General features: G+C 36.9%; 2 protein-coding genes across 2 annotated transcripts in view; one reads left to right on the top strand and one right to left on the bottom strand.

The window, feature by feature from the left end:
* Nucleotides 1-24,157, top strand: part of LOC118740908 — a 39,533-nt gene that overhangs the window by 6,101 nt on the left and 9,275 nt on the right. The window contains exons 3-14 of the mRNA XM_036472665.1: nucleotides 9,936-10,163; nucleotides 10,231-10,541; nucleotides 10,618-11,144; nucleotides 11,212-11,346; nucleotides 11,834-12,006; nucleotides 12,074-12,291; nucleotides 13,639-13,858; nucleotides 13,934-14,162; nucleotides 14,233-14,729; nucleotides 14,794-14,909; nucleotides 14,976-15,102; nucleotides 15,209-15,427. Coding sequence (XP_036328558.1) covers nucleotides 9,936-10,163; nucleotides 10,231-10,541; nucleotides 10,618-11,144; nucleotides 11,212-11,346; nucleotides 11,834-12,006; nucleotides 12,074-12,291; nucleotides 13,639-13,858; nucleotides 13,934-14,162; nucleotides 14,233-14,729; nucleotides 14,794-14,909; nucleotides 14,976-15,102; nucleotides 15,209-15,427 — 3,000 coding nt within the window. The remainder of the gene's footprint in view (nucleotides 1-9,935; nucleotides 10,164-10,230; nucleotides 10,542-10,617; nucleotides 11,145-11,211; nucleotides 11,347-11,833; nucleotides 12,007-12,073; nucleotides 12,292-13,638; nucleotides 13,859-13,933; nucleotides 14,163-14,232; nucleotides 14,730-14,793; nucleotides 14,910-14,975; nucleotides 15,103-15,208; nucleotides 15,428-24,157) is intronic.
* LOC118740934 (arginine kinase) lies at nucleotides 17,848-20,013 on the bottom strand. The gene is made up of 4 exons (XM_036472699.1): nucleotides 19,620-20,013; nucleotides 19,277-19,527; nucleotides 18,462-19,198; nucleotides 17,848-18,395 (listed from the first exon to the last, which is right to left on the bottom strand). The coding sequence occupies exons 1-4, from the start codon at nucleotides 19,626-19,628 to the stop codon at nucleotides 18,022-18,024; spliced, it is 1,371 nt and encodes a 456-aa protein (XP_036328592.1). The 5' UTR covers nucleotides 19,629-20,013; the 3' UTR covers nucleotides 17,848-18,021.

Raw genomic sequence — 24,157 nt, 5'->3', positions numbered from 1 at the left:
GAAAAAAATTATAGATACTAATTGTATTGGAACATTTCGCGCTCAGTTTTTAAACAACCAAAACTATAAATTTGTACAAGATGTTCATGTGAATCTAGCTGCGTTTCATGCGTCCAAGCATAAGCATCCATTCGTAGGACATGGCTTAGCCCGTGTGACCGCTGTGCATTGATGCCCGACACGTATGTCAATATCGTTTTAAAGTTCATACACCTCATTATTCCATCATCTAAACTTACATATTTTTCTTGGTGTATAAAATTTGATTGGAACTGAATTAGAGAATGCACACATAGCAAAGTGTTGATACATCTGGAAGCTAGTTCAGTATTGAATTCTGTTTACTTCAGCATTCTCAGTTTTTTATTCAGTTATTCAGGGTTTTACCACCTTGCTGTGTGAAATCATTTTTTTTTTATGATTGTAGATTGAAAAAAAAAATAGAAACCACACTACCAAACAACAGGGAAAACAGGGAACATGATTAAAATTTTAAATGATTTCACAGTTTCACAGCTCTGGTATATATTTCTGTGTGCATAAGGAATACTGTGTAAAAATCTTACCCGCCAATATTTAATCCCTTTTAAATAATATAGCTTTTAAGTTAAGGCGTGCGGGTAAACTAGTTGGATGATTGCTTATGGTGCTACGAGGCGTATACGTTACATACGCAAGTACGGGTATATGAAATTGAGTGGTTATTTTTACTTTTTTTTAGTATATCGCTAGTAGAGTGAAAAGTTGCTAAGTCCACTTTTTATGAAAACTCATATTTTGATATAGGAGGCTAGAGAAATTGAATACGCATCGTTTCGAAAATTATAAAGGTACTCGTTTTATTTTTTCCTCTTCATAAAAACTAAAAGGAAAATTTGCTAAGTCCAAAAGAAGCACCACAAATCCGATAAGGCCAAAATAATACGACATCTTTTAATAAATATCGAATCCTTCTGATTCTTATGGAGTTTTGCTTTGCTTTAAACGCGCAAAATGTTTGATTCAAAGTCTTGCGATATAATTAAAGAAAATGGCTATAGGAAGATTTTTTCCTCACCTGTAAAATTTTTAAAATGGGACTTAGCAACTTTTCACTCTAAGCTAGCGATATCTTTTTTGAGTATTCATTTAAATACAATTTCGCAATGGAATCTTGTTCTTTATACAAAACTGAAGATAATGCATTTTCTAAGATATGTGAACCACCATTTTCCACTAAAAACACATTTTTTTTTTTTTTTTAATTTAACAACTCGTTAGATTTGCTCATAAGCATGTACTCGTATGTGAATGAATTTGAATGCAGTAGAAAGCATAAATTTCAACATTTGTGGTCTTAGATTCAAAGTTCTTTTAATTTGAATTCGATTTTTAACTTAATTAGTTTTATTTTTGTTTCGGCAATGGCCTCTTTCACTCCTTAACCCCTTTTTTTGTGCTTAATAAGTTATTTTCAATTCAATGAAAAGCAAAAAGACAACATAAAATGAAAAGCAAATTAATCAGCAAAAAAGCGAGAAATAAAATATAATAACAAAAACAACAATTTCTTAAATGACTATTGTTTTTGCTTGGTAGTTTGCTGCTTAGTTGTTATTGTTGCTTATGAGGATGTCAAACAATTTAACCTTTCCAGTGTGCGATGTTGAACTACAGCGAACTGTGATATTCACCAACACTTGTCGCCCGATTGCCTGTTGTGGGTCCCACTGCCATGAACGTGTAATCACTTTTAATTGCTTTGACTAACAACGAACACAGACAGTGCAAAAAAAAACAGCAACAACAATCATCTTGAGGAACATACCCTGCGCGAAAAATGTGCAATGGTGCAAGTGTTGGTTTTATGAAAAAAACATGCTAGGTATGTCGCTAATTATATACATATTTATGTATGTATATTAGACCGTACCATCTTCTAAGCAAACAAAAAAAAGTCGCCGTACAACCTTGTACCTTAAGATTTTTTGCAAGGCAATTTAAAAAAAATGAAAAATTGCTTTTTTGGATGAACCTTATTACATTTTTACCTCCCTTTTATTAGCTCGGGATGTAATTATGTAATATGGATGCGCCTAAAAGATGCAGCGATTTCTAATCTCATACCTGATGACAGTACGAATGCAAATTATAATAGCGAGGTTTTAGTTTTTTAAACTATAATTTTATTCGGTAGCACTCGTCAATTATTATTTTTTATTTATTAAATTTAAAAAGTCGACACCTAATTTTCGCCAAAAGAAAATATCGAAATTGCATTCGAATCGAAATACTTTTTTAGCAAAAGTTTAATGATTTTTGGCTTTGATTTACTGACATTAGGGTGGTACATTTTGGGGATAAGAACTTAGGTATGTAGCTCGTTTTTGTAACTCTTCTCTACCGATTATTTCTCTACTGGTAGAGAATATACGTCATTATCTACTACCCATTAGCAGTAGAGAACAGGGCGGCGAATTCATATCTCAATTCGCCTTGGTAGAGAATTGTTACGGAAACGAGCTACTGGTGGGTAAGAACTAGAACGGGGTATTTGAGGTCAATGAAATTTGTACAAAGAAAATTTTTCACCTCGAGACTAGAACATAGATATATCTTAATTTAAGATCCGACGATATGGCGAAAAATGTATAAAAGAGACCCTCCTTTCGGCCAAAAAAAAACAAAATTTTGAATTTGCCTTGCAAAACTACTTTAAATTCAAGGGAGTGCGGCGAACTTTTTTTCTGGTACGGTCCAATGTACATATGTACATACATATAAACATACACAGTATATACATATAGATTATCTTAATAAACCCATTTATAAAAACCAAATTCTATTAAAATCGGATATCATCTTTCATACCTGCTACTTAATGTAGTGGCCGAGAAAATTCTCCAATCTATGCCGTTTTTTACACCTCTTCATTTCAAGGCAAAGGTACTACATGGCAAATTTCTGTAAAATCCGATGTAGCCGCTGAGTTGGCTATTTCGAGACGTCTCGGAACTGTGACTTTCCGCTCCTCTCAGACCACTGCGCGCGTTTGGTTGTTGGCCAAAAATCTTCCTATTTAAGAGATGCTGTTCTCCGCAAATAATTTGTTTCACTCCATAACTTCGTTTCCATAATCTGTCATCCATGTTTTAAAACAAAAATGTTGAACATTTTTCTACAGGGCATTATCATTGAATCGCTCGCACGCACAATTTGCAAATGCTGCACTATGTATTTCACAGATTGGCGTAGGGATTGTGGGAACTCATTGTCAGCCGACCGCCAACTATCAGCAGATAGGCGACGAATCGTGGCAATTGGTGTCACGTTTCATAACCCAAACAGCATCACATGTGTGTACAATAGGCTGGTCTAAAAATGCATGTGAAAAAGGTAAAGTCGGGCCCTTTTTTATTTTGAAATCAAAAAATATTCAGAGGTCGCTCAAAGCGCTCAAAGTTTTGCATGTATTTTATATGGGAAAATAACTGATTTTCGTGGAAATGGTATAGAATTCTCGAAAATAAATATTTTCGTTTGAATAAATCTTTTTCTCTTCAGGAGACTTCCAATTATAATAGACAACTATTTATTTTACCATTTGTTTGATACTAACGATTTTTATGTGTCCTTAATTGCATTTTATGGGGTTTTTGGGTGACCTATAAAAATAGTTACTATTAAAAAATGGTAAAATCCAAATTTCGGTATTGTTGTTGGAAGTCTTCTGCAGGGAAACGAAGTTCGAAAAATATTGGATACAAAGAATTCTATACAATTTCTACGGAAAATTGTTTTTCCCCATATTAAATCGTCACTACACACGAATAAAGGCGCGCTAGTGTTTTGACGGCGAAAAAAGGCGCGTAAAAAAATTTTGCGAAAAAGATGCTTATGAAAAACTTCGGCGAAGTATGTTAAGAGTCTTTGACGCTAAAGTTTTTTTATGCGTCTTTTTTCGGCGTCAACTTTTGAGCTCGCTTATTCGTGTCCAGTGACGAAATAAATTAAATATTTATTTATTTTTAAATACTTTTTGATTTCAAATAAAAGAAAAAGAGGGGCTATATATGTTTTCGGTATAGAAACAATCCTAAGGCGTGAGAACATTAAAATTCCGACCTTACTTTTTTTAACCACCCTAGTGTACAAATAACTTTTAAGAATATATATGTGTATATGTATGTATGCTCCTTCGTATATGGATGTACATACATACATACATACGTACATATAGGTGTCTGTGTTTAAAGTGCAAAAAAAAGTAAATATTTACAAGTAAACTGATAGCAACTCGCATAAGCCGGCAATGATTAATCTGAGAATATCTCAATTTCGAACAACAGCTCAGCCGAATACATACATGCAAACTGTTCTATGATTATACAATATGCATAAGTACATACATATGTTTTTACATAGTATACATATGTGCATGTTATATACTAGTATGTGTGTACGTCTCTATAGAGCAAAAGGGCAGAAAATAAAGGCTTATCACACAAACAGCTGATTACCCCTGATGACCGTTCTCCGCTCAAGAATCGTAATAGGCGTACATCTACATACATACACATATGAATTTGGATTATACAGTGGGCCAAATAATAAGAATATTGACCTAAATAATAAGAAATAGCCTCCGTAGCTGGCTTTGAATCTCTGTCCCGGGCGGACGACCGTGTCTCCACCACTATTTGAAGCAATTATTTACCACCGTGCGACAAAAAAACAAAGTATTTCAAAACACTAAAACAATCATATACTCACGATATTATGGCTCAGATAAAGTGAAACCGCGTTTTTGGGTTTTCTCTCTGACGCCAGGATTTCTTTCAAAAGTAGTTTTTAAGCGAAAACCCAAACCGACTTCAATTCTCATATAAAAACTTAAGAGTACCGTTAATGTCTTCATGATCCAATGATCGAATCTAAACTAAATTAGTATGGTACCACCACCTTTTCTTAAAAAAAAAAGAATTATAGAAATCGGTTTAAGTGGTCCAAAGCTATGCGGTAGCATGCATAAAAAAATCCGACGAATTGATAACCTCCTTCTTTTGAAGTCGGTTAAAAATTAATTAAAAAATTCAGTGCAAGGTAGCATAATAATATGGGTACCAGATGAAAGAGAACTTTCTGTAGAGTTTAAACAAATTTCATGTTAAGAACGAGCATGATCTTGTGTATACAAATACTTAACATACAATTTTTTTCAAAAATATTTATTTCAGCTCGGACTAGTCAGTAATAGTTTAAATTAGTCAGATTTTACAGGAAATCGATCCCGTACTCGGTTCTCTGAAAATTGAGAGGACGAACAAGGGCCTCTATCTGTCAGAAGTTACCAGTTTTAGTCCGAAGATTTTTTGCTGGTAAATTCTGGTAAATGTGTCTAATCCTCAGCTAGAGTGTCTTTCACAACCAAATTGTAAACAAAAGAAGATTCGACTATGCTAATGCATGTTGAATAGTATTTAATTACTAGAGCTATTGATTTTTTTGTGTGTAAAATCGACTGTCGCACGGTATTATATGTAGATACAAAACTATCATTTTGCCGACACAAGCAACAACCTTTATCCCAACGAGAGCTTCCGAGATTTCCTACAGCAAAAAAAAATGCCAGAACGATGGCACACAGCATATGCTTATGCAATCGCATCCGCCAATATTAATATCATGGGTACCTACTGGTACGGGAAGTCCAAAGCCTAAATAATTTCGCTCACAAAAGTGAGGAAAACACCAAGAGTACTGTGCCTTCCAGTAGTAAGCTCACCGCCCATCGAACAGTGTCTGTTTATCTTGCTGCGATAAGATATAAACATAGTACGTACATAACGAGAAACAATAAAAAATAAACTATGGCTTCGAAAATATATGTACATGTATATGAATAATCTCGGACTAAATAATTTTTTTTTTGTTGAAAATTATTTTGTATTACCGTATAAGGGATCTTCCATTCAATATCCTCATCTGTCACTTTAAAAAAACTTTAGCCTGATATTAAACCCCATCTGTGACTTAAATGTCAACTCTGATACTATTTCAAACTTTTAAATCCAGTCTTATATATCAATAGTTAGCTATAAATAAGGATATCCTTAATAGAATCTATAACAGCTAACTATTAGGTGGATTTTAATATCAGAAACTGGTTTTTCTAAAAATTGTAGAGGGAAGGTGTTGAATATGTATAAGCCGTCGGAATGTATATTTACACCTATCCATTTTTCATTTCCACAATCAACCTATCCCGGCTTGCATCTGGTACATTTTATGGAAAAATGTAGTACAAACTAAAAATTGCAGGTGGCAGCCTTAGTTGGCAGACTCAAAAATAAGAAAACTGGTAATAAACTGAAAAATTCTGTGCTAAATAAATTTTTCTTTCTTTTTTAATGTATAGCTATTTACTAGCATTGATTATAAAATTTTCAACCAATATATCTGTGTTCGTATGGAAAAGTAGCTTATGTCGAAAGGCCGGCTTTAGTATAATGCGGCATTCCCTTTATTTTTTAAACGACAAGAAATTTTTTGATGAGACTTAAAAAGAATATTGACTTGCTAGCATCGGAACTATTTCTTGCACGTTTATTTGCTAAAAGTTGTTTAACGGCTTAGCGCCCGTAAAGCTCAGAACACTTTGACGACTGCAACTTCACGACGTAACGACAGCGACATCATTTTGTCGACAAATGTCGCCTTGAAGCCAGCTTCTTAAACATTTTGAAGACCTCAGCGACATAGCAAACAGCTGATTTTAAAGTTTTACATTTTGGTATATTTATTTCACAAATTGTGTATTTTTATTTAAGTAAATAAGAAAAACATGAACAATCAAGAATATGTGATTAATTTTGCGACAATTTAATTTTCCAGCACTACATCTACTCATTGTCGCCGGCAAAATTAGAAATAGATTTAATTTGGCGACGTCGACAATTGCCGTCCTGCAGCCAAGATGTCGTGCTGTCGTCAAAATAATTGTGTCCGTAAGAACGTGTGTATTTAAAATTTGACAGATGCTGCTTGTCGCTTGCTGTCGTCAAAGTGTTCCGAGCTTAAGTCATTCGCATTTATACTAAAGCCAGCCTTTCGACATAAGCTACTTTTCCATACGAACACAGATATTATTCACATATTCCACATTTTCTTTTGTTTATTCACGATCATATCGACCCCTAACAAAAAATCGTAAGCGACATCGTTTGCATTATTTTTGCAGATAGGGCTCGACATACATATCATGCATTTACTTTTACATACATATGTGCATATGTACATATGAATACATACTACATATTTATGTGGATTTGGGCCTTATCACTGACGTCACAGGCAACGGCAAATTCGTTTTTTAAAAATACAATTATTTTGGTATTAAATACTCTTATCCTCGGTTACTTATGATTGTATAGAGGAATTCGCTCTTCTGTGTACTCGTTGTATGCTGTGTAATTGTAACTGAATGAGCGTGTGATTTGTTGTTGCTAGCGGTACCACACGCTCGTCCAGTTAAGCGCTGATTATACTTACGTTGGAGTGCAGCGCATAGAGAAGCAGCGCATGTGAAGCAGGAATGTAATTATGCTCCGCATAGAGCGCATAATCTTCCAGAATCAGTGATCAGTTAGTCTGTTCCATTACTCCAGGATATAGTTAAGCAGACATAGCTGAAGAATGCGTATTCATAGCCCAAATGAAGTCGACTCTAAAGTTAGTTGCTGCTTTTTGTCAAAATTTTCAATGGTCAGGCGGGCGACAACTAACTTTGTAATCGACTTTGTTTCGACTATAAATATGACCCAATGTATGTGCAATAACAACTTCTTACTAATTCCTGTAAATCTGATGGGTACTGGACTGAAGTGACTAATGAGAGCAATGGGAGTGGCATCTCTCTTTGAAAATGGCACGTAAATGTTTCGCGGCCTTGCATTTTGCCGACACTTTCGCTAATTTGTGGTGTGAGTCTTTACGTTGTCCGAAAGTGGTTGTACGTGCCCTCTTACGCCGTATCAGAACGGATTTATTTATTTATCCCAAAAATTTTTAAAATTTCATTTGTTATTACGGATAGTTATAGAAGCCATGAATATCTGAACCGGCGTTAAGGGAATGGCAAAAGCATCTAACAAAGCATATTTGCATCAAGTTCGTATCAAAACGTTTTCATAATGGTACACTTAAGTCATTACAACATGGGCCAACATGTTGAAACGTTTTTTCTTAAATAGAAGCAGTATTTGTGTAGAAGTAGTATTTATGTATCCTGCTCGCGGTTGCCATTTTGGGCGAAATGTACCTACCATTTTTGGTACATTTTTTCCAGTCAAGCTCAGTTGCAGGGGCTTGAAAGTTCGCAAAGCTTACTAAAACCTCTACCGTTTGACACCTACATTTGAATATTTCATTTAACTTGCCGATTAAATTGATTTTAAATTTCTATACTGGTGGCAACTCACTTCAAAAATATTTTCGAAAGAAAGCGAAAGAGGGTTACCTCTGTCCTTCGATACCCGTCTTAAAACAATTCGTAAAACTTGTTAAGTAAATTGATTATGAATTTCTTAATAGGTGGCAACACTCGTCTAAAATATCTGCAAATAAATTTGTCTTAAATCTTTCTCATTTAAATAAAACCCACACTGAAATATTGATTTAAATTGATTTTATGTTTATAAAAAGGTAGCACCTCTCTTCAAAAATATTTTTGAACCTTTTTTTTAACAATATGGGTATTGTAATATTTCATCTAAATTAACAAATAGTTGATTATAAATTTTGAAAAAGTGGCAACCCCCTTCATAAAAATATCCTGTATGTTAATCCAGGACATGGCCTATGAGTGAGCCATATTTTATTGAGAAAGAGCAACAAACATATACACTCACTAACTCAAACTTTCACACATTTATAATGCTAGTAGGTTTGATTAAAACGGTTTAAAATTTCGAAACGGGTGGCAACTCCCTTCAAATCAATTTTCGAAAGAAAGTTTTCTTAACCCTCTCTCGTTTGATACCCATAATAAAACATTTCGTTTAGCCTTTTAATTAAATTGTATTTGAATTTCTTAACGGGTGGCAGCCCTCTTTAAAAATATTTAGAAATAAATTTGTCTTAAACCTTTCTCATACGGTACCCATACTAAAATATTCGATTTAAATAGTTAATTAAATTGACGTTAAGTTTATGAAAAGGTGGTAACTGTCTTCAAAAATATTTTTTTAAATAAATCGTTTTTAAACTGCTTTTGTTTGACACCCACATTGTTGTAACAATTTATTTAACTTGTTAAGCAGTTCGTTTTAACTTTGAAAAAAGTGGCAACCCCTTCAAAATATATCCTATATGCTAATCAAGGTCATAGCCTATAAGTAGGCCAAATTTTATTGAAATACGTCCAGCCGTTATTAGCGTAAAAGGGTTACAAACAAACTTACTCTCTCACAAACTTTCACATTTATATTAGTAGGATTTTCGATTTATACATAAATTTGTCAACAATATATAAAACTTACTTGTGAAACGCCTATGTGTAACTCGAAGTGACTTCGAGTAGCTTGTGGAACAAACCTATTATAACTTATATATAACTGACTCCCAAGAAACTACAATTATCGTTAAAACAAGAAAAGATAGGAAACAAGTGTCTATATATAAAATGTAGCTTTTGAGGTTTATTACACAACGTTTCAGAAATATGAACAGAAATATACGTGCGACTGTAACGTTAACGACAAAAATGTTGACCATATGGTCCTTAGTTGTCTCACTTTAATTGATTTTAAGTATGTACTTAAAAAATTATAACTTTTAAGTAATTAGTGTTGTTAAAATTGATAAGTTATGCTCGCGGTTTCTCGGGCCAGCAATGCCGCCCTATAATTTAACCCACGTATGCCCTTTTATAATTAGCGCCTATCTTTTCTTTTTAGCTTGTCATCGATGATATAACACTCAATAATTCCGGTGAGAAATTCCTGCAGAATAAGGAAATGTATCCACCCTACAAACCCTTCAAAATCGTACTCACACAAGACGGCACCGTCTCACATCTCTTCTTCAAAGAAGCAGATCCTATTTGGTCGACGAATTTCAAACGTGCCATTGCATCTATACTTCAATTTCAAGTTGAATCTACCGGCGCTTTCGTCGTAGATGAGGTACGTATCCAAATTACGCTTTCTTTACAATTCACATGGTCACTCACGCTTTGATTTCTCACAATAGATCGGCATACATGGCAAATGTTCGACAGAGTATTTCGTATCGAACAAAACCAATTACATTTCCATACGCAAAACACCGGAATTGAAGAATTGCACACCCTTTTCGGAAGCCATACACGTGACACGCAGCAATGTGCCCTCGAATACGTGTGAATTCGACTTTCAAAAGAATGTCATCATCGGCAACGAAGCCATTTATGGCATGTTACCACACCCAGTGACTGGCTACTTCCTCAGCATGGCTCATGTGAAGGGCACAACTTTGATACACACATTTGAGTCAACGGGCGAGGCGCAATTTATCAACTCGGAGTATGTAATGAGAGCGAAAATTTAATTGATCTTAAGGTTGAGGAGTAAATCTAACATTTCCACTCTCTTATTTTAGACTCTTACTCAATTTCTTGAATGAGACCTCGCTGGACAATCCCATTGATATTGAGACTTCCATGTGCTCTGAGATATCGGGCCTTGAGCTATTACCCATCGATATTAACGATCCGACAGGTGGTCGCAATCCGCAGCTGCAAGAGTCATTAATGACAGCCGCATCCAGCATGTTGAACAGCCTTGCAGAGGGTCTGGAAAATTCTGAGCTACAATTTGGCGAACCTTATGACACAGCGGTTTCAGATTTGATAAAAGTGCTCTCCGAAATGGATTACGATTCGGTGAAAAAACTTTATAGAGATGTGGATATTGGAACTTCGTACCGGCAAGAGACTATAAGGAATATTTTTCACGAGATTATACCGCGTATCGGCACTAAAGCGTCTGTATTTTTAACGCGAGATTTGGTGCTGGAGAAAGATCTTAAGTCTACGATTGCAGTGCAACTTTTAATTTCAATACCCTTCCATATATTCGAGCTGTCGCTGGAATTGGTGAAAGAATGCGAGGTCTTTTTGACATTGGGTAAGTTGTGAAGTGGAAAAATAGGCTTACAAGTATAGCTTTACGCGTAATTGCTTTAACTTTTTAGGCCCTGATCGCCCAGACGTGCACCAAGCGGCAATTTTGAGTTTTTCCACATTGGTACACAACGTTTTCATGGCTGGCCGTATTAATAAGGACGTTTTTGAGGAATATGTACAAAAATACTTTAATCTCTATTTGAGTAAGTCATATGAACTTAGTTCCATTTAGTAAAGTTTAATGAACCCGGCTCCATCCCGCGGGAAAAATGGAGGTGGGTGAAGGCGGCTCTAGCAAACGTCTTGTTGGAGAATCCGGAACCCCTTCCGCGTGCAGAGATGTCGGCTGTTACCAGGGCCATTTCCAAGTGGTGGCTTGTGATGATGCGAGGTCGGTGGAGTGGTATAAGGCCGCCGTCGCAAAGGTGGGAGTTCTCTGGAAGTGGTGCAAATCTTGATTGGTGGGCCCTACGGGTTGAAGACCCGGATGACCCGACGAGACAGGTGGTCCTGTCTCTAAACATTAAGCAGGACCGTGTCTCTCCTACGGTATCGACGTACTAACCCTAAAGGTCTATAGCGGGGACGCGCAGCCGAAGACAATTAAACTTTACTAAAGCGCGATCGGCTAAACTCAAAATATTGAGACTTCATGTATGTAAATGTTAATCCTCCAAATGTGTTTCGCAGATAGTCGTGACTATGAATTAAAAATGCTGTACCTACAAGGCCTAAGCAATCTGCAGGTGGGCAACGTAGCCAACTACCTGGATCCCATTGTTAGTGATCCGAATGAAAATGAGGATATCAAATTCTTGGCTGCTTGGGCGACCCTCTCGCTAGCCACCGAACGCGCAGAACGGGTAAGAAGGGAGTAGTATTAGAATACGATCGTAGGTGCCGCTTAAAATTTTTATTTTTATTTCGCAGATCTATGAAATTTATTGGCCCATCTTTGAATCACGCAATGCCAGCTTGGAACTGCGTGTCACTGCTGTTACTCTTCTACTTATTTCAAATCCGACAGCAGCACGTCTTATCAGTATTCATCGCATCATACAAAGTGAAACAGATCCGCATATGATTAACTATTATCGCACCACCATTACGAGTATATCCGAGACGACTTATCCTTGTTATCAACATCTGTAAGTGATAGCATTAACAAGAGATGAGCTTGTCTGAAAATAGAGATGAAAGCTCTTATTCAACAAAGGGAAATCGAAGCGGTGCATCTCTGAACTCATTTCATTCATACATACGTCGTTGATCGGGAATCCGATTTCCATGTGTTCCCATTACGTCTAGGTCAAGGTCATATACCTTTATTCGAATGATATCATTTGGTAACCCAGACTCTAAAAGAAGTGGAATTACAGGTGGGCATGAATCGCGGCATTCGTGATTCAATGATTCCTCGTTTTGAATCGAATCGAATCGAATCAAGTAAAATTACAGCTGTTTTCTCTGCAATACAATTTAAAATGAGAAGTCAACTCGTTATCGAAGGCCGTGATCTTAAAAACAAATTTCAATTCTAGTTACGCTCGATATCGAATGCTCCGATTCGGGCCCTGTTTTCGCAAACAGTTCAATGACCCCTGAGGGTATTTGAACAGGCGTACATGGTCTTAGACTGAAGCTTTCAGTGTCCTTGTGAACCTTCCCAAACATCTTCCAAGTGGGAATATACGCTATTAGTCTTTGTGCAGAGGTTAACCTTCGTAGGAAATAGCGAAGTGAAAATATCCTTATATCAAATTATAGTCAGTAGGCACTTATGGCTCTCTCATCCTTTGAGGTCAAATCCTCATTGGTCCTGGAGAAGTTTAATGTGCTTACTGAGAATAATATTATCCAACTGATAATAGTACCAGGGCGCATGGGAGCGTAAGGAAATGAGGGAACTGCATTAGCGAAACTCCAAGACAAGCTAAGAGCTTACTAAGGGGTACAATCTAAAGAGATATAGGCTACTGATAAACCTCCCCAAATAGAGGGCAAGAAAAATTATAGGTATTTTTACGGGTCAGTGTAGGCTAAGAGACCACTTGCATAAGCTAGGGATCTGGTAAAGCGATCTTTATCGCTTTTGTGACTCCGCCAAAGAGACAACATTGCACTTTCTCCTGGAGTGTGAGGCCACTGAAGGTGAAGGAAGAGGTGTACAGTACATCCATGGCCAAGGGAAGAGCACATAGACACCCCACCACCGGGATCTATTCAAAAATTCATAGAGTCTTTAGGTCTAGATGCAGTGTTCTGATGATTTTAGGACCCAATAGACCCAATGGTTTCAGTACTCACTCTATTTATATCTATCTATAGGTCGAGCTCATAGATGCTCCGTTTCGATTTTTCTTTGAAGCAGTGAAACAGTCGTAGAATCATAGTACTCGCTTTCGATTAAAGCACGAATAGAGCTTAAAGTTGTTCGCACCAAAAATGAGCTAGGTCTCTCACTACCTTACTCTCTATACATATCTCTCCTTTAGCCGCCGTCTGCTCTCGTATATGCATCGACATTTACCACAAAAGCCCGAATCTCGTTACTGGGTCACCGGAAATTATATTTTCGATTATCGTGATTCGAAATTCGGTATTGGCGCTATGTTGCAAGTATTTTTGGTAGGTGACTCGAAATCAGACTTGCCAGTGGTTGCTTATTTCAAGTTCGATACAGAAGCTTTGGGCAAATTTACCGGTCAATTGGCGGTAAGTTGTTTTGATTTTTATTCATTTTTTATATATAAAATATTTATGTTTAAAATTTCCTTCCTCCCTCCACAGCTCTATATCAAGGCACGCGGTCTACCCGATGCAATATTCCACAAATTTTTGAAGAATACTGCAACGCCCTTAAAATTCGAACACATCAAGGAATTATTGCACGCCCTGAAGGCGCCAATTATTGAATCCAAACCGCTGCATCTTGAATTTATCCTACAAATGGAGGGTAAAACAGTTTTATCGTATTACCTGAATCAGAAAACTTTTCAAAAACTAACCTACTCCGATCGTAAGTGTTGATTGTGTTTCGCACTCTCTCTCTCTCTCCATCACTCTACCACTTTTTTTCAAATTCTCAGTTATCAATCGCGTCAGTTTTATCATACGCGCTGATAGTCACATCAATATGCAAACCATTCGCTGGCCCTTCATGACCAAATATTCGGTACCCACAGTTTTGGGCACCGCTTCCGATGTGCTACTCCAAACCACTGTACTCACTTCACTGCGTGGCAACATTACACAACATCGCACCAATGATGTCATGAAATCAGCGCTGGAGATTGATGCTCGTTACTCCTCGTACGCATCGTGTCGCAGTCGCAGCTATAATCCATTCTTGAATTTGGATCATGAAATCAATCGTGAACAGGGCTTCCTTATCTATGTGCCGTTCAATACTGATCTAAATATGAATATTACCAGCAAATGTTTGCGTTATTCCTTCCATCGTCCGGAGAATATGACAAGTGGACTTTCATTTAAATCGCGTTCGATTACTTCGACGCGTGGACAGATAACAAAAGCTACCCAGCCTTTTGATGAAGTCTTGTATCCCGAAAGGCTTGTGGATGTGGTAAGTTGGAGGTGTTGAAGGAGTTGAAGACAAAATTCAATTAGTGAGTAAACTTTACTTTCAGTTCCAGCTGTTCAGATACGACACAGACGACTTGGGCATTTCAGTGTCCATTAAAACAAATCTAAACGAATTGAATAAGTACCGCGGCATGCTGCTCAAGTCAGAGTTTATGGAAAAGTGAGTATGAATTTTTAAAAGGCTTCTTGGTCCCATTTTCACATCACCTTTTTATTGCTTTGACAGCGGTTTCTCACGCAATATGGTAATAAACTTTATAATGTATGTTTTTGGTGTTGCACAATTGAGTTCGATACATCTTGGACATGACCGAAACTTTACAATGCTTGTGCAGAATGAAAAACCAACGAAGGTGAGTACGAAAATGTTCTCAAAGTCGCAGTAGATCCTATCGCCCACGTTCTGTCTCGTCCAATACAATAATTTGAGCAAATATAAAACAAATTTATTTTTTATAGATCGATGGCTCGATTTGTAAACAAGATCTAATAAACACGGCCGATAAAATTGGACAGCAGCTCAGCTTTACCATGGAGCATTCAAGTAATTTAGACGTCTCGGAAGCTCTCCACAGCTGGAACGTTACAATGGATATTTACTCCTCAACTAAGAATAACTGGTTTAATGTAGTTGGCACTTTGGAACGCACATCGAAAGTCGACACTCGCGACTGGAGGGTATGTTAAAAGAGGGAACCTAAGGGCTAAATGAAAAAATTTCGCATGTTAAAAAAAAGAACTCGATGTGTGGGTTCACTCCTGTTTGGTTATCTCTGTAGTGAAATGGGTATCTGGTTATATTTTTTATTAAATTTAGAACAATAAAATACACTAGGGGTATTCGTATAACGTAATAAACTGCCGATAAACGTGAAAAAATTATAAGTTCCATACAAATTCATAGTTTCATCACATTTATCGGCAGTTGGTGACGTTAGATTAATACCCCTACTATAGAATAATATTTTTTAACCGGATAACTATGCAAGTGTAGACAATAGGGTGGCCCAAAAATACATGAGACAAAAAAAATTAAAATGTTAAGCTCTCATCGCCAGGAATTTTTCTATGTGTATTTCATATGGAAAAAAACACATTTTTTCTTAGAAATGGTAGAGAATTTTTGAAAATTAAGAATTTCCGATCGAAAAATATTAGTTTTCTACGAAAAACTTTATTAGCTTTGATGCATCCCTAAACCTATTTTTTTTTTTTTTTTTATTAAACAAAATAATACTGGTATTTTTTTCTTTTTAGAAAAGTCCTAGGTTTTTTTTTTTTTACCCCTGGAGAACACCCAAAATTTAAAAAAAAAAAATGTCTTCCCCCCTTTATTATTCTACTTGGTTTAATTAATTTCATGATTTTGTTCCTATAAAAAAATAATTCAAGCCTTATTTTTCAAAAAAAGATTGTTTCTTAAGTGTTTTTCCAAAAATATTTTTCCCAAAAAACTTGTTTTTCCCCAGAAATCATTTTTTACAAAACAAAAATGTTTTTTTTATTTAAGTCAAATATTTTATAATTTTGATAGATATTATTTTCTTAAAACCATGCTGTTTCCTACAAAATTTAAAAAACTCTTAAATTGCTCTTTCGTATAAATAGTTATTTCCTCTTCATTTTTACTCAGAATTTTCTCTGGTTGCTAATTACAATTTCTTCTTAATAGTCTAAGATCCGACAAGGGCACGACCTTCACCCATCTGTTTAATGGATGAAATCTATATGAAATTTAACGTGTTAATAAATATTACGCGCGTTGGCTGAAAAAATCTTGGCCAGGCTATTTTTAATTAAAATTATTTTTAGTTTTATTTTTTTACTCAGTCGAAAGTATTAAGCCTATAGAATGTGCAATCGATGGGTTATCTATTTTTTTTCCTGCCTACCTATCGGGTTGGCAGGTATGAACAGGAAAGTAATACTAGTAATTTTCACTCATCTGTAACCAAAAATATCCAGGTCAAGATTTTTTCAACCAACCAACTCGCGAAATATTTCCCAACACAATAGATTTTATCCATTAAACAGCTCATGCCCTTGTCGGATCTCCTACTATAAAGAAAAATTTTTTTTCGAATTTTTATTTTTTTATTCTTTGTTTCTATTGTGTGGAAACTTTTTACCGTGGACCGAGAACAAAAGGTATCATCGAAACACAAAGCCGTTCTCGTAGTTTTGTTGCCAAGAAAGTTTCGAAACCAAAACAAAATGAGAACAAAACTGACGAGCACGTTTTCAATGGAAGAGCAAAACCCCGCAGAACATTTCCAAAAAGAACAAAATGCGAACAATAATTTCGAGAACATTTCTAAGGGAACATTTCCGGACTAAACGGGAACAAAAGTCTAAGGAATTTTCTCTCGAAGAACAGTTCAAGAACTAAAACCTCAGGAACTTTCTGACAGAAAAGAAAACGATAACAAATCTTATAAATTAAGTAAATAAAGTATTAACTGAACATTTTTTTTTAATTTTTGTTGAGCTTGAGGACGTTATTAGTGAAAATTTGTGTGGAAAAACCACAATAAATATATGGCAAAATAAATAGTTACTAGGTCGGAAAATAACGGAAACAAAATATTGAAAATTTTTCTTTAGGGAGCTAAGAAGCAAATTAATTTTTTCGCTCTCTGCTCCAGCTAAAATCCTTTGCTCCTTACTCCGCTCCGCACCGGATCCCTGATTTTGACAAAGCCCTACGAGGTTTATGCTACTAAACGGCACTTAGTTGCTACTTAGGCGTCTTTCGCCTCCATTATAAGCTAACTTACTAGCATCCGTACCGGCGATATTCCTGGTCTTAAGAGAACTCTACGGATCATACAATCCTATAACGTACTTATTGACCTACTGTATGTTTGCTTGTAGGAGAGTTCCTTTCGTGATTTGCTTCTCTTTCCTAAGATGTTTTTTGAAGTTTAAAGAGAAGTTCTGCGTCTTCAGGCTCTTGATTTCCATGGCCTCGTTCTTGATACTCTGATCGTAACCTAAGCAGGTGAACAAATACGTTTATTGTTTACTCAAAGACTTTCTTTTAGCAGCTACTGAACAAGCTCATCTTCCATGAGTGCGAAAAGTTAAAACGCATTCGATTCGCGAAACAAGTAATTTTAAAGTTTATCAACTCCGCAAACGGGAGATCGTAAAAACGTTAACAGGAATATTGTGTAAAAACATGAAACTATTTATACGTTATAAGAAATTTAAAATTTTTACTACGTTTTAATTGTTCCCTCGCACTTCGATTACTCCACTTGCTGGCGTCCTTAATCTTCACCACCACCAGCTTCTAGCTCCTCTTCGGCAGATATCAATGCAACTATACCCTCTTGCAGTGACTTAACCAACTCGAATTCGGTGAAACCCAAGCGACGTCTATTCGAAATATCCATAACACCATCTTCTATCTGGGTATGTTCACCACCAGTGCCGCGTATCTGCAAATTCAACTCTTCAGCCATTGCCTTGAGTTTGTCACCCTGTTGCGACAGCAGTGGCAAACGTATATGGACTGATGCGCGTAGCGTTGTCCCAAGATTGGTGGGGCAAGCGGTCAAGTTGCCATAACGAGGGTGACGTGCAAACTGCAATGACTTCTCCAATTCGGTTAAGCCAGCAACTAACCGATTGTAGACATCACCTGAACGAAATCATACAAATATTTAGTGTTCAATAATTGCTGCGATTTATCTGCTTATTTGCTTACCTAAATCACCGCACTTAGCCATTGAAATGATACGCAAATGATCCTCTTCATTCACCCAAATTAAGAAAGTTTCAGCTGGATTATGAAATATACCGCGACCGGTGGGCCAGAAGCGATAACAGCCCGCTGTGGTTAAAAACTCATCGCCACGTTTGAAAAGTATATGACGTGCGACCATTTCATGTTGAATCTCTGGCTCTAAATCGACCATGCTAAAGTAGGCGCCCGTGTGTTCACCATCCAAGCTCTCGGCTGCAGCACGCACTTTTTCCTCAATTTCGAGATATTGTTTCTCACGTAATTTGGGAAAGTATGGATAACCTTCAAGATTACGCGCAATACGAATTCTTGTCGAGAGTATATACTTGCGTTCCGGATCCAAATTTTCGATTTCATCGACGTTGCCCCAATCGTTGTCCTTTTGTAAAATATCACTCTCATTTTCCAATTGGCCGTGATAGTCTCTAATGATCGGATCGAAGAGCTTATTGAAAACATCATAGGAATCGGCATCGGCTGCATAAACGCCACAGCTGGAGTTGTGATGTATGGCGCCCGATTGTATGCAATCGTAGAGGTTAGCCTCAGTGGGCGGCGCAGTTGTGGTCATCAAATACTCATCCAGAACTTCACGCGTCAAATATTTGCGCAATAGCGAATTATTATACTCTTCATCCTCCGTAAGGCTCTTGAAACCCTCTTCCAATAGTTCGGCAATCTCTTCGGGTGTTTTCTTGCTGCACGCCAAAACGAAGTGCATTCATTATACGAGCACGAATGAGTAGGAATCATAAGGAGTAGCTATATCTACTTACATTTGGCTGCGCAAACGTTCCAGCTCCTGCTCTAAGCGTGCAATAGTCTTATTGGCCTCTTCAAGATCAGACTTCATCATATCGAATTGCTCATCGTCCGGACAGGATTCGCACATGAATTTGCGTACAAAGCGTATAGCATCATCTGGTTTATTCTGCTCTTCGTAGAGTTTGATTAACGCCTTACTGAGTGCATCAATGACGCCGGCGCGCTCCAAGTACTTGCGATACTGCACGCGTTTTGATTCAATCTTTAAAAAAAAAGTTGAAATTAGTAAACCGTCAGTCAGTCTGAGTTGGAGTGCGGTAGGGTGGTGGAGTTTAAACGTAGAACGGTACTCACCGAAGACATGATGTGCTATAGCTTCTCTCTAGCGGAAAACTTGCTTTTTTTTATTAGCTTATTGCAACTGAAAAACTATTTCTAATCCACTCAAAAGAATGACTTTTTGCTTGTAAACCAAACTGATGTTTTCATCAATTTCAAACTGTCTACCAACAGAATCAAGAGTTACGCGATTAAATGCCGATGATCTTGGCAACTTTCATACGAAGTACTGAAATTTTATCTGCCCAAAAACAAAACTTTCCATGCATTTGTATTCGTTTTTCAAAAGATTTCAAAGTTCGACATTTGTATTGCTCATAAATCGAAGTTGTAGAATATAAAGACACAGCTCTATCGATCAAACACAGCGAACTAAGTGCAAGCAACGTGCAAAGTACAGAGCTGCAGGTGAAGACTGCATGTCGACGAGGTGAGCCAGACATGTTGACGATGTTAATAAAGCGAAAGCACAAAAGTTGGTTGTACTAGTAAAGGCATGCGTACATACTTACGTACATACAGTTAGAGGAAGCCCTAAGTAACCTTACCCACAACGCTGTCAACGAACTGTTGAAGGATTTATGTATGTACATATATATTTGCACGACAGTCATAATCGCGCAATGTTGGGTGGTATGAAGCCCTTTGAGCAATCGTTGGTAAAGGAAAGTTATGTATTGTTTTGTTGTGGCAACAGTAGATGCTAACGAGCCGCCACCATGGAAATATGTTGAGCTACTATGAGCACCGCATTATGGTGAATTATGAGAAGCCGCTATATAGTAAAAGTTACTTGTAAACTTAACAGATAACACATCTAGCCGTGTCTTTTCATTCGTCCTTTAGATAATAGATGAGTTTAATAAGGTAACGAGTTACTGCGACCAAGGACGATCTATAGTAATAAGCCCTTTGTTTGACAGCAGGTCTTCTTTGAAACTCGTATCGCTAGGCAGCCTCGCGAGGTCGCTTCGTCTGAGCGCTGTTTAGGTCAAGTGTTCATATGTTCGATGATTTGCGGAAGAGAAAGCTCTGCCGTTACTCGATTCTCGTTTCATAGCCTTCAGTGGTCCCGGGCCTAAGGCAACCAATATGGCATCGAAATCCAACGCAGAATCACTCTTGCCAACAAGTGGTATTTTGAATTGAGTAGACAATTGAGAAGTAAAGTCCTCTCTCTTGACGAACGAGAACCACACTCTATAAATCACTCATCATGCCCGTGCCCGTGATGGTATATGGCGCAGAAACATGGGCAATGACATCATACGAAAAAGCGGCCCTTGGAGTACTCAAGAAAAAGATTTTACGAAATATTGACAAGCCTTTACGCGTTGTCGACAGTGAGTACCGCAGACGGCGGAACGATGAGCTGTACGAGCTTTACAACGATGCGTATTTATATAGTTAATGCGGCGGACTAAAATACTGCGGTTCCGCTGGCTCGGCCATATCGTTCGGTTAGAAAATATCTTTTACGTAGAAGATAGCAAATTTGATAAGCTTCACTATTGTACAAAGAAATTTAAGATTCGCCAGTTATATAAAAGAAAAATATGCAATTAAGTGAGTGCACTTTCGTCTATGGGTATTTGCACATGACATTACCTACGATAATTTGGGGTTCCTAAACTTTTATGACCCTCCTTTGTAGTTCCAAAAAAAACTTATGTTTTCACAAGACACAGGGTCCACATGCTTTCTGACATCGAGCTCAAAAGTTCCAACTGTAATAGCCAAGATATCGGGACAGATAGTAGAACCTTGCTTCGATGATCTAAAAAAGGTAACTTTTCATATGAAAGTATGCATGTACCAAAGCAAAAATATTCAGTTAAACAAGTAAGAAAGTCCAAGTTCGGGCGGAGCCGAACATTAAATACCCGGCGCAAGTATTAAATATATGTTTTTTCACCTTTCCGAAACCTTCCGCTAGATGGTAAGCCGGGTTGTATCAATTTTGAGTAAATTAGCGTCCTTCAATTTCGAAATATTGAAGTTTCAAGCATTTCTGAAATTTACCGTTATATGAGAAGCGGCCGTTATTTTAGTCCGATTTCAATAATTTTCAACGTTTTGCTTATATTTGGCAAGCACAATAACCACATCGAGTTTGGCACAAATTGGTAGAACGGTTACCGATATACTTATATGTGATCAAAGTGGGCGGTGCCACGCTCATTTTCCAAAATTTTACCATAAACGTATTTCTTGGTAAAGAATTGTTGCAAGCATCAATTTTGAATAAATTAGCTTCAATATTTACTGATTTATCGAAGATTTTGTATTTCTCTAAATTACCGTTATATGGGATGTGGGCGTAGTTATTGTCCGATTTTAAAAAATTTGGTATGCTGCACCAAGCCCAACAACTGTGCCAAGTTTGGAAGAAATTTGTGCAGCGGTTACCAAGATATACACATGTAACCATAAGTGGGCGTGGCTACGCCCATTTTCCAAAAATTTGTAATATTTTAATTTCTCGTCTCAAAATTATTGTAAATATAAATTTTGAGTGAATTATCTTTAGTAGTTACTAAAATATCGCAGTTTTCGTATTTCTGGAAATTACCGTTATATGGGAAGTGGGCGTGGTTAAAGTCCGATTTCACCCATTTTCAATACCAACCTACCTTGGATTAAGGGAAACCTACATACCAAATTTCGTTGAGATATCTCAATTTTTGCTCGAGTTATCGTGTACACGGACGGACGGACAGACGGACAGACGGACAGACGAACGGACAGACAGACATGGCTTAATCGATTTCTTTTTTCATCCTGATCATTTATGTATACATTTGTCTATATCTATCTCGATTCGTTTTGGCTGTTACAAACAACCGTTATGTGAACACAATTAATATACACTTGGGCACAAGTGCGCTCGGGTATAAAAATGGTGGGTGCCTGGTCTATGGTAACCATCATTGACCAAACTCAAGACGAGTTGTTGCGAGGATGCATCAAGCTAGGCTAAGCATGATTTGAGGTGGCATCAACTTATGACTTTAATAAGTCCTGTTATAATACACTTGAGAAGTGCATATGCAAAAATTTCATAAAGGAAATTTTTATGCAGATCGGGATATAAACAGGTTGTTCTAGACCACCCGTCCACCACCCTGAAATGGTGGGAAATATTTTTTATTGAAAACCGCAAAAATTTGGCCTACTAAATCGTGGATACTCCAGCTTTTGGAAGTAACGGGTGATTTTTTTGAGGTTAGGATTTTCATGCATTAGTATTTGACAGATCACGTGGGATTTCAGACATGGTGTCAAAGAGAAAGATGCTCAGTATACTTTGACATTTCATCATGAATAGACTTACTAACGAGCAACGCTTGCAAATCATTGAATTTTATTACCAAAATCAGTGTTCGGTTCGAAATGTGTTTCGCGCGTCCGATTTATGGTCTACATAATCGACCAAGTGAGCAAACAATTAATGCGATTGTGACCAAGTTTCGCACTCAGTTTACTTTATTGGACATTAAACCAACCACACGAATGCGTACAGTGCGTACAGAAGAGAATATTGCGTCTGTTTCTGAGAGTGTTGCTGAAGACCGTGAAATGTCGATTCGTCGCCGTTCGCAGCAATTGGGTTTGCGAAACACATTTCGAACCGAACACTGATTTTGGTAATAAAATTCAATGATTTGCAAGCGTTGCTCGTTAGTAAGTCTATTCATGATCAAATGTCAAAGCATACTGAGCATCTTTCTCTTTGACACCATGTCTGAAATCCCACGTGATCTGTCAAATACTAATGCATGAAAATCCTAACCTCAAAAAAATCACCCGTTATTACCGATTTTCGGATTCCATCGGAAGTGGGTTGAACTGACCGGAAGTCCAATTTTTTATGGGATATACATATTTTTACTAAATATTCGGATTCTAAGGATAAAAATACGTAACCTTAGTTTGAAACCTTTTTCTCCGAAGTGCTTTGCCAACCTCTAAATTTCCATCGAACTCTAACTCGTCCTTTACTCCTGTTGAAAAATGTTGAGAAAGGCAATTCCTGAATATGTAGTAAAAACATACACGTGTAATATAAACAAATTTACTTCCATTTCTCATATGCATGCGTGTTATTTGTGGTATTTTTGATTTGTGGCCTGTCTATACGTTCACATCTACATACATATGTACATATGTATGTATGTAAGTAAATACAACTGCCCTGCAAACCAAAGTTCCCGCAATCTTAACGAAATCTTTAGGAGCATCTCATTTCTGTGAGGATTTTTTTAAGAATCTTCAAAGAAAATTTTAAGCAGTGGTTGACACGAACTCGTAAAGAAATTTCTGTACGAAAAATCAAGAAAATTCTGAAAAAATTCTGCAAGAAATTTTTCCCAGAGCAGTGTTACTTTGATTTCTTTACCGATTTTCATCCGAAATTTCGTAAAAGAATCGAAGTGGGCGCAGTTTATTTCACTTTAGAAAACTAGGCAAAAAATCGGTTGACTTCTTACGAATTCTGTAAAATTTCTCTATAATTCAAAATACTCTGAACAAATGTTTTGCAGGGTGGGTAT

The sequence above is a fragment of the Rhagoletis pomonella genome, unplaced genomic scaffold (genome assembly GCF_013731165.1).
Source record: "Rhagoletis pomonella isolate Grant_MI unplaced genomic scaffold, Rhpom_1.0 Rhpom_scaffold_00001, whole genome shotgun sequence".
In the NCBI taxonomy this organism is placed as follows: Eukaryota; Metazoa; Arthropoda; class Insecta; order Diptera; family Tephritidae; genus Rhagoletis; species Rhagoletis pomonella.
The sequence above is the reverse complement of the archived record's forward strand: the minus strand, read 5'-3'. Positions and strand labels throughout refer to the sequence as shown.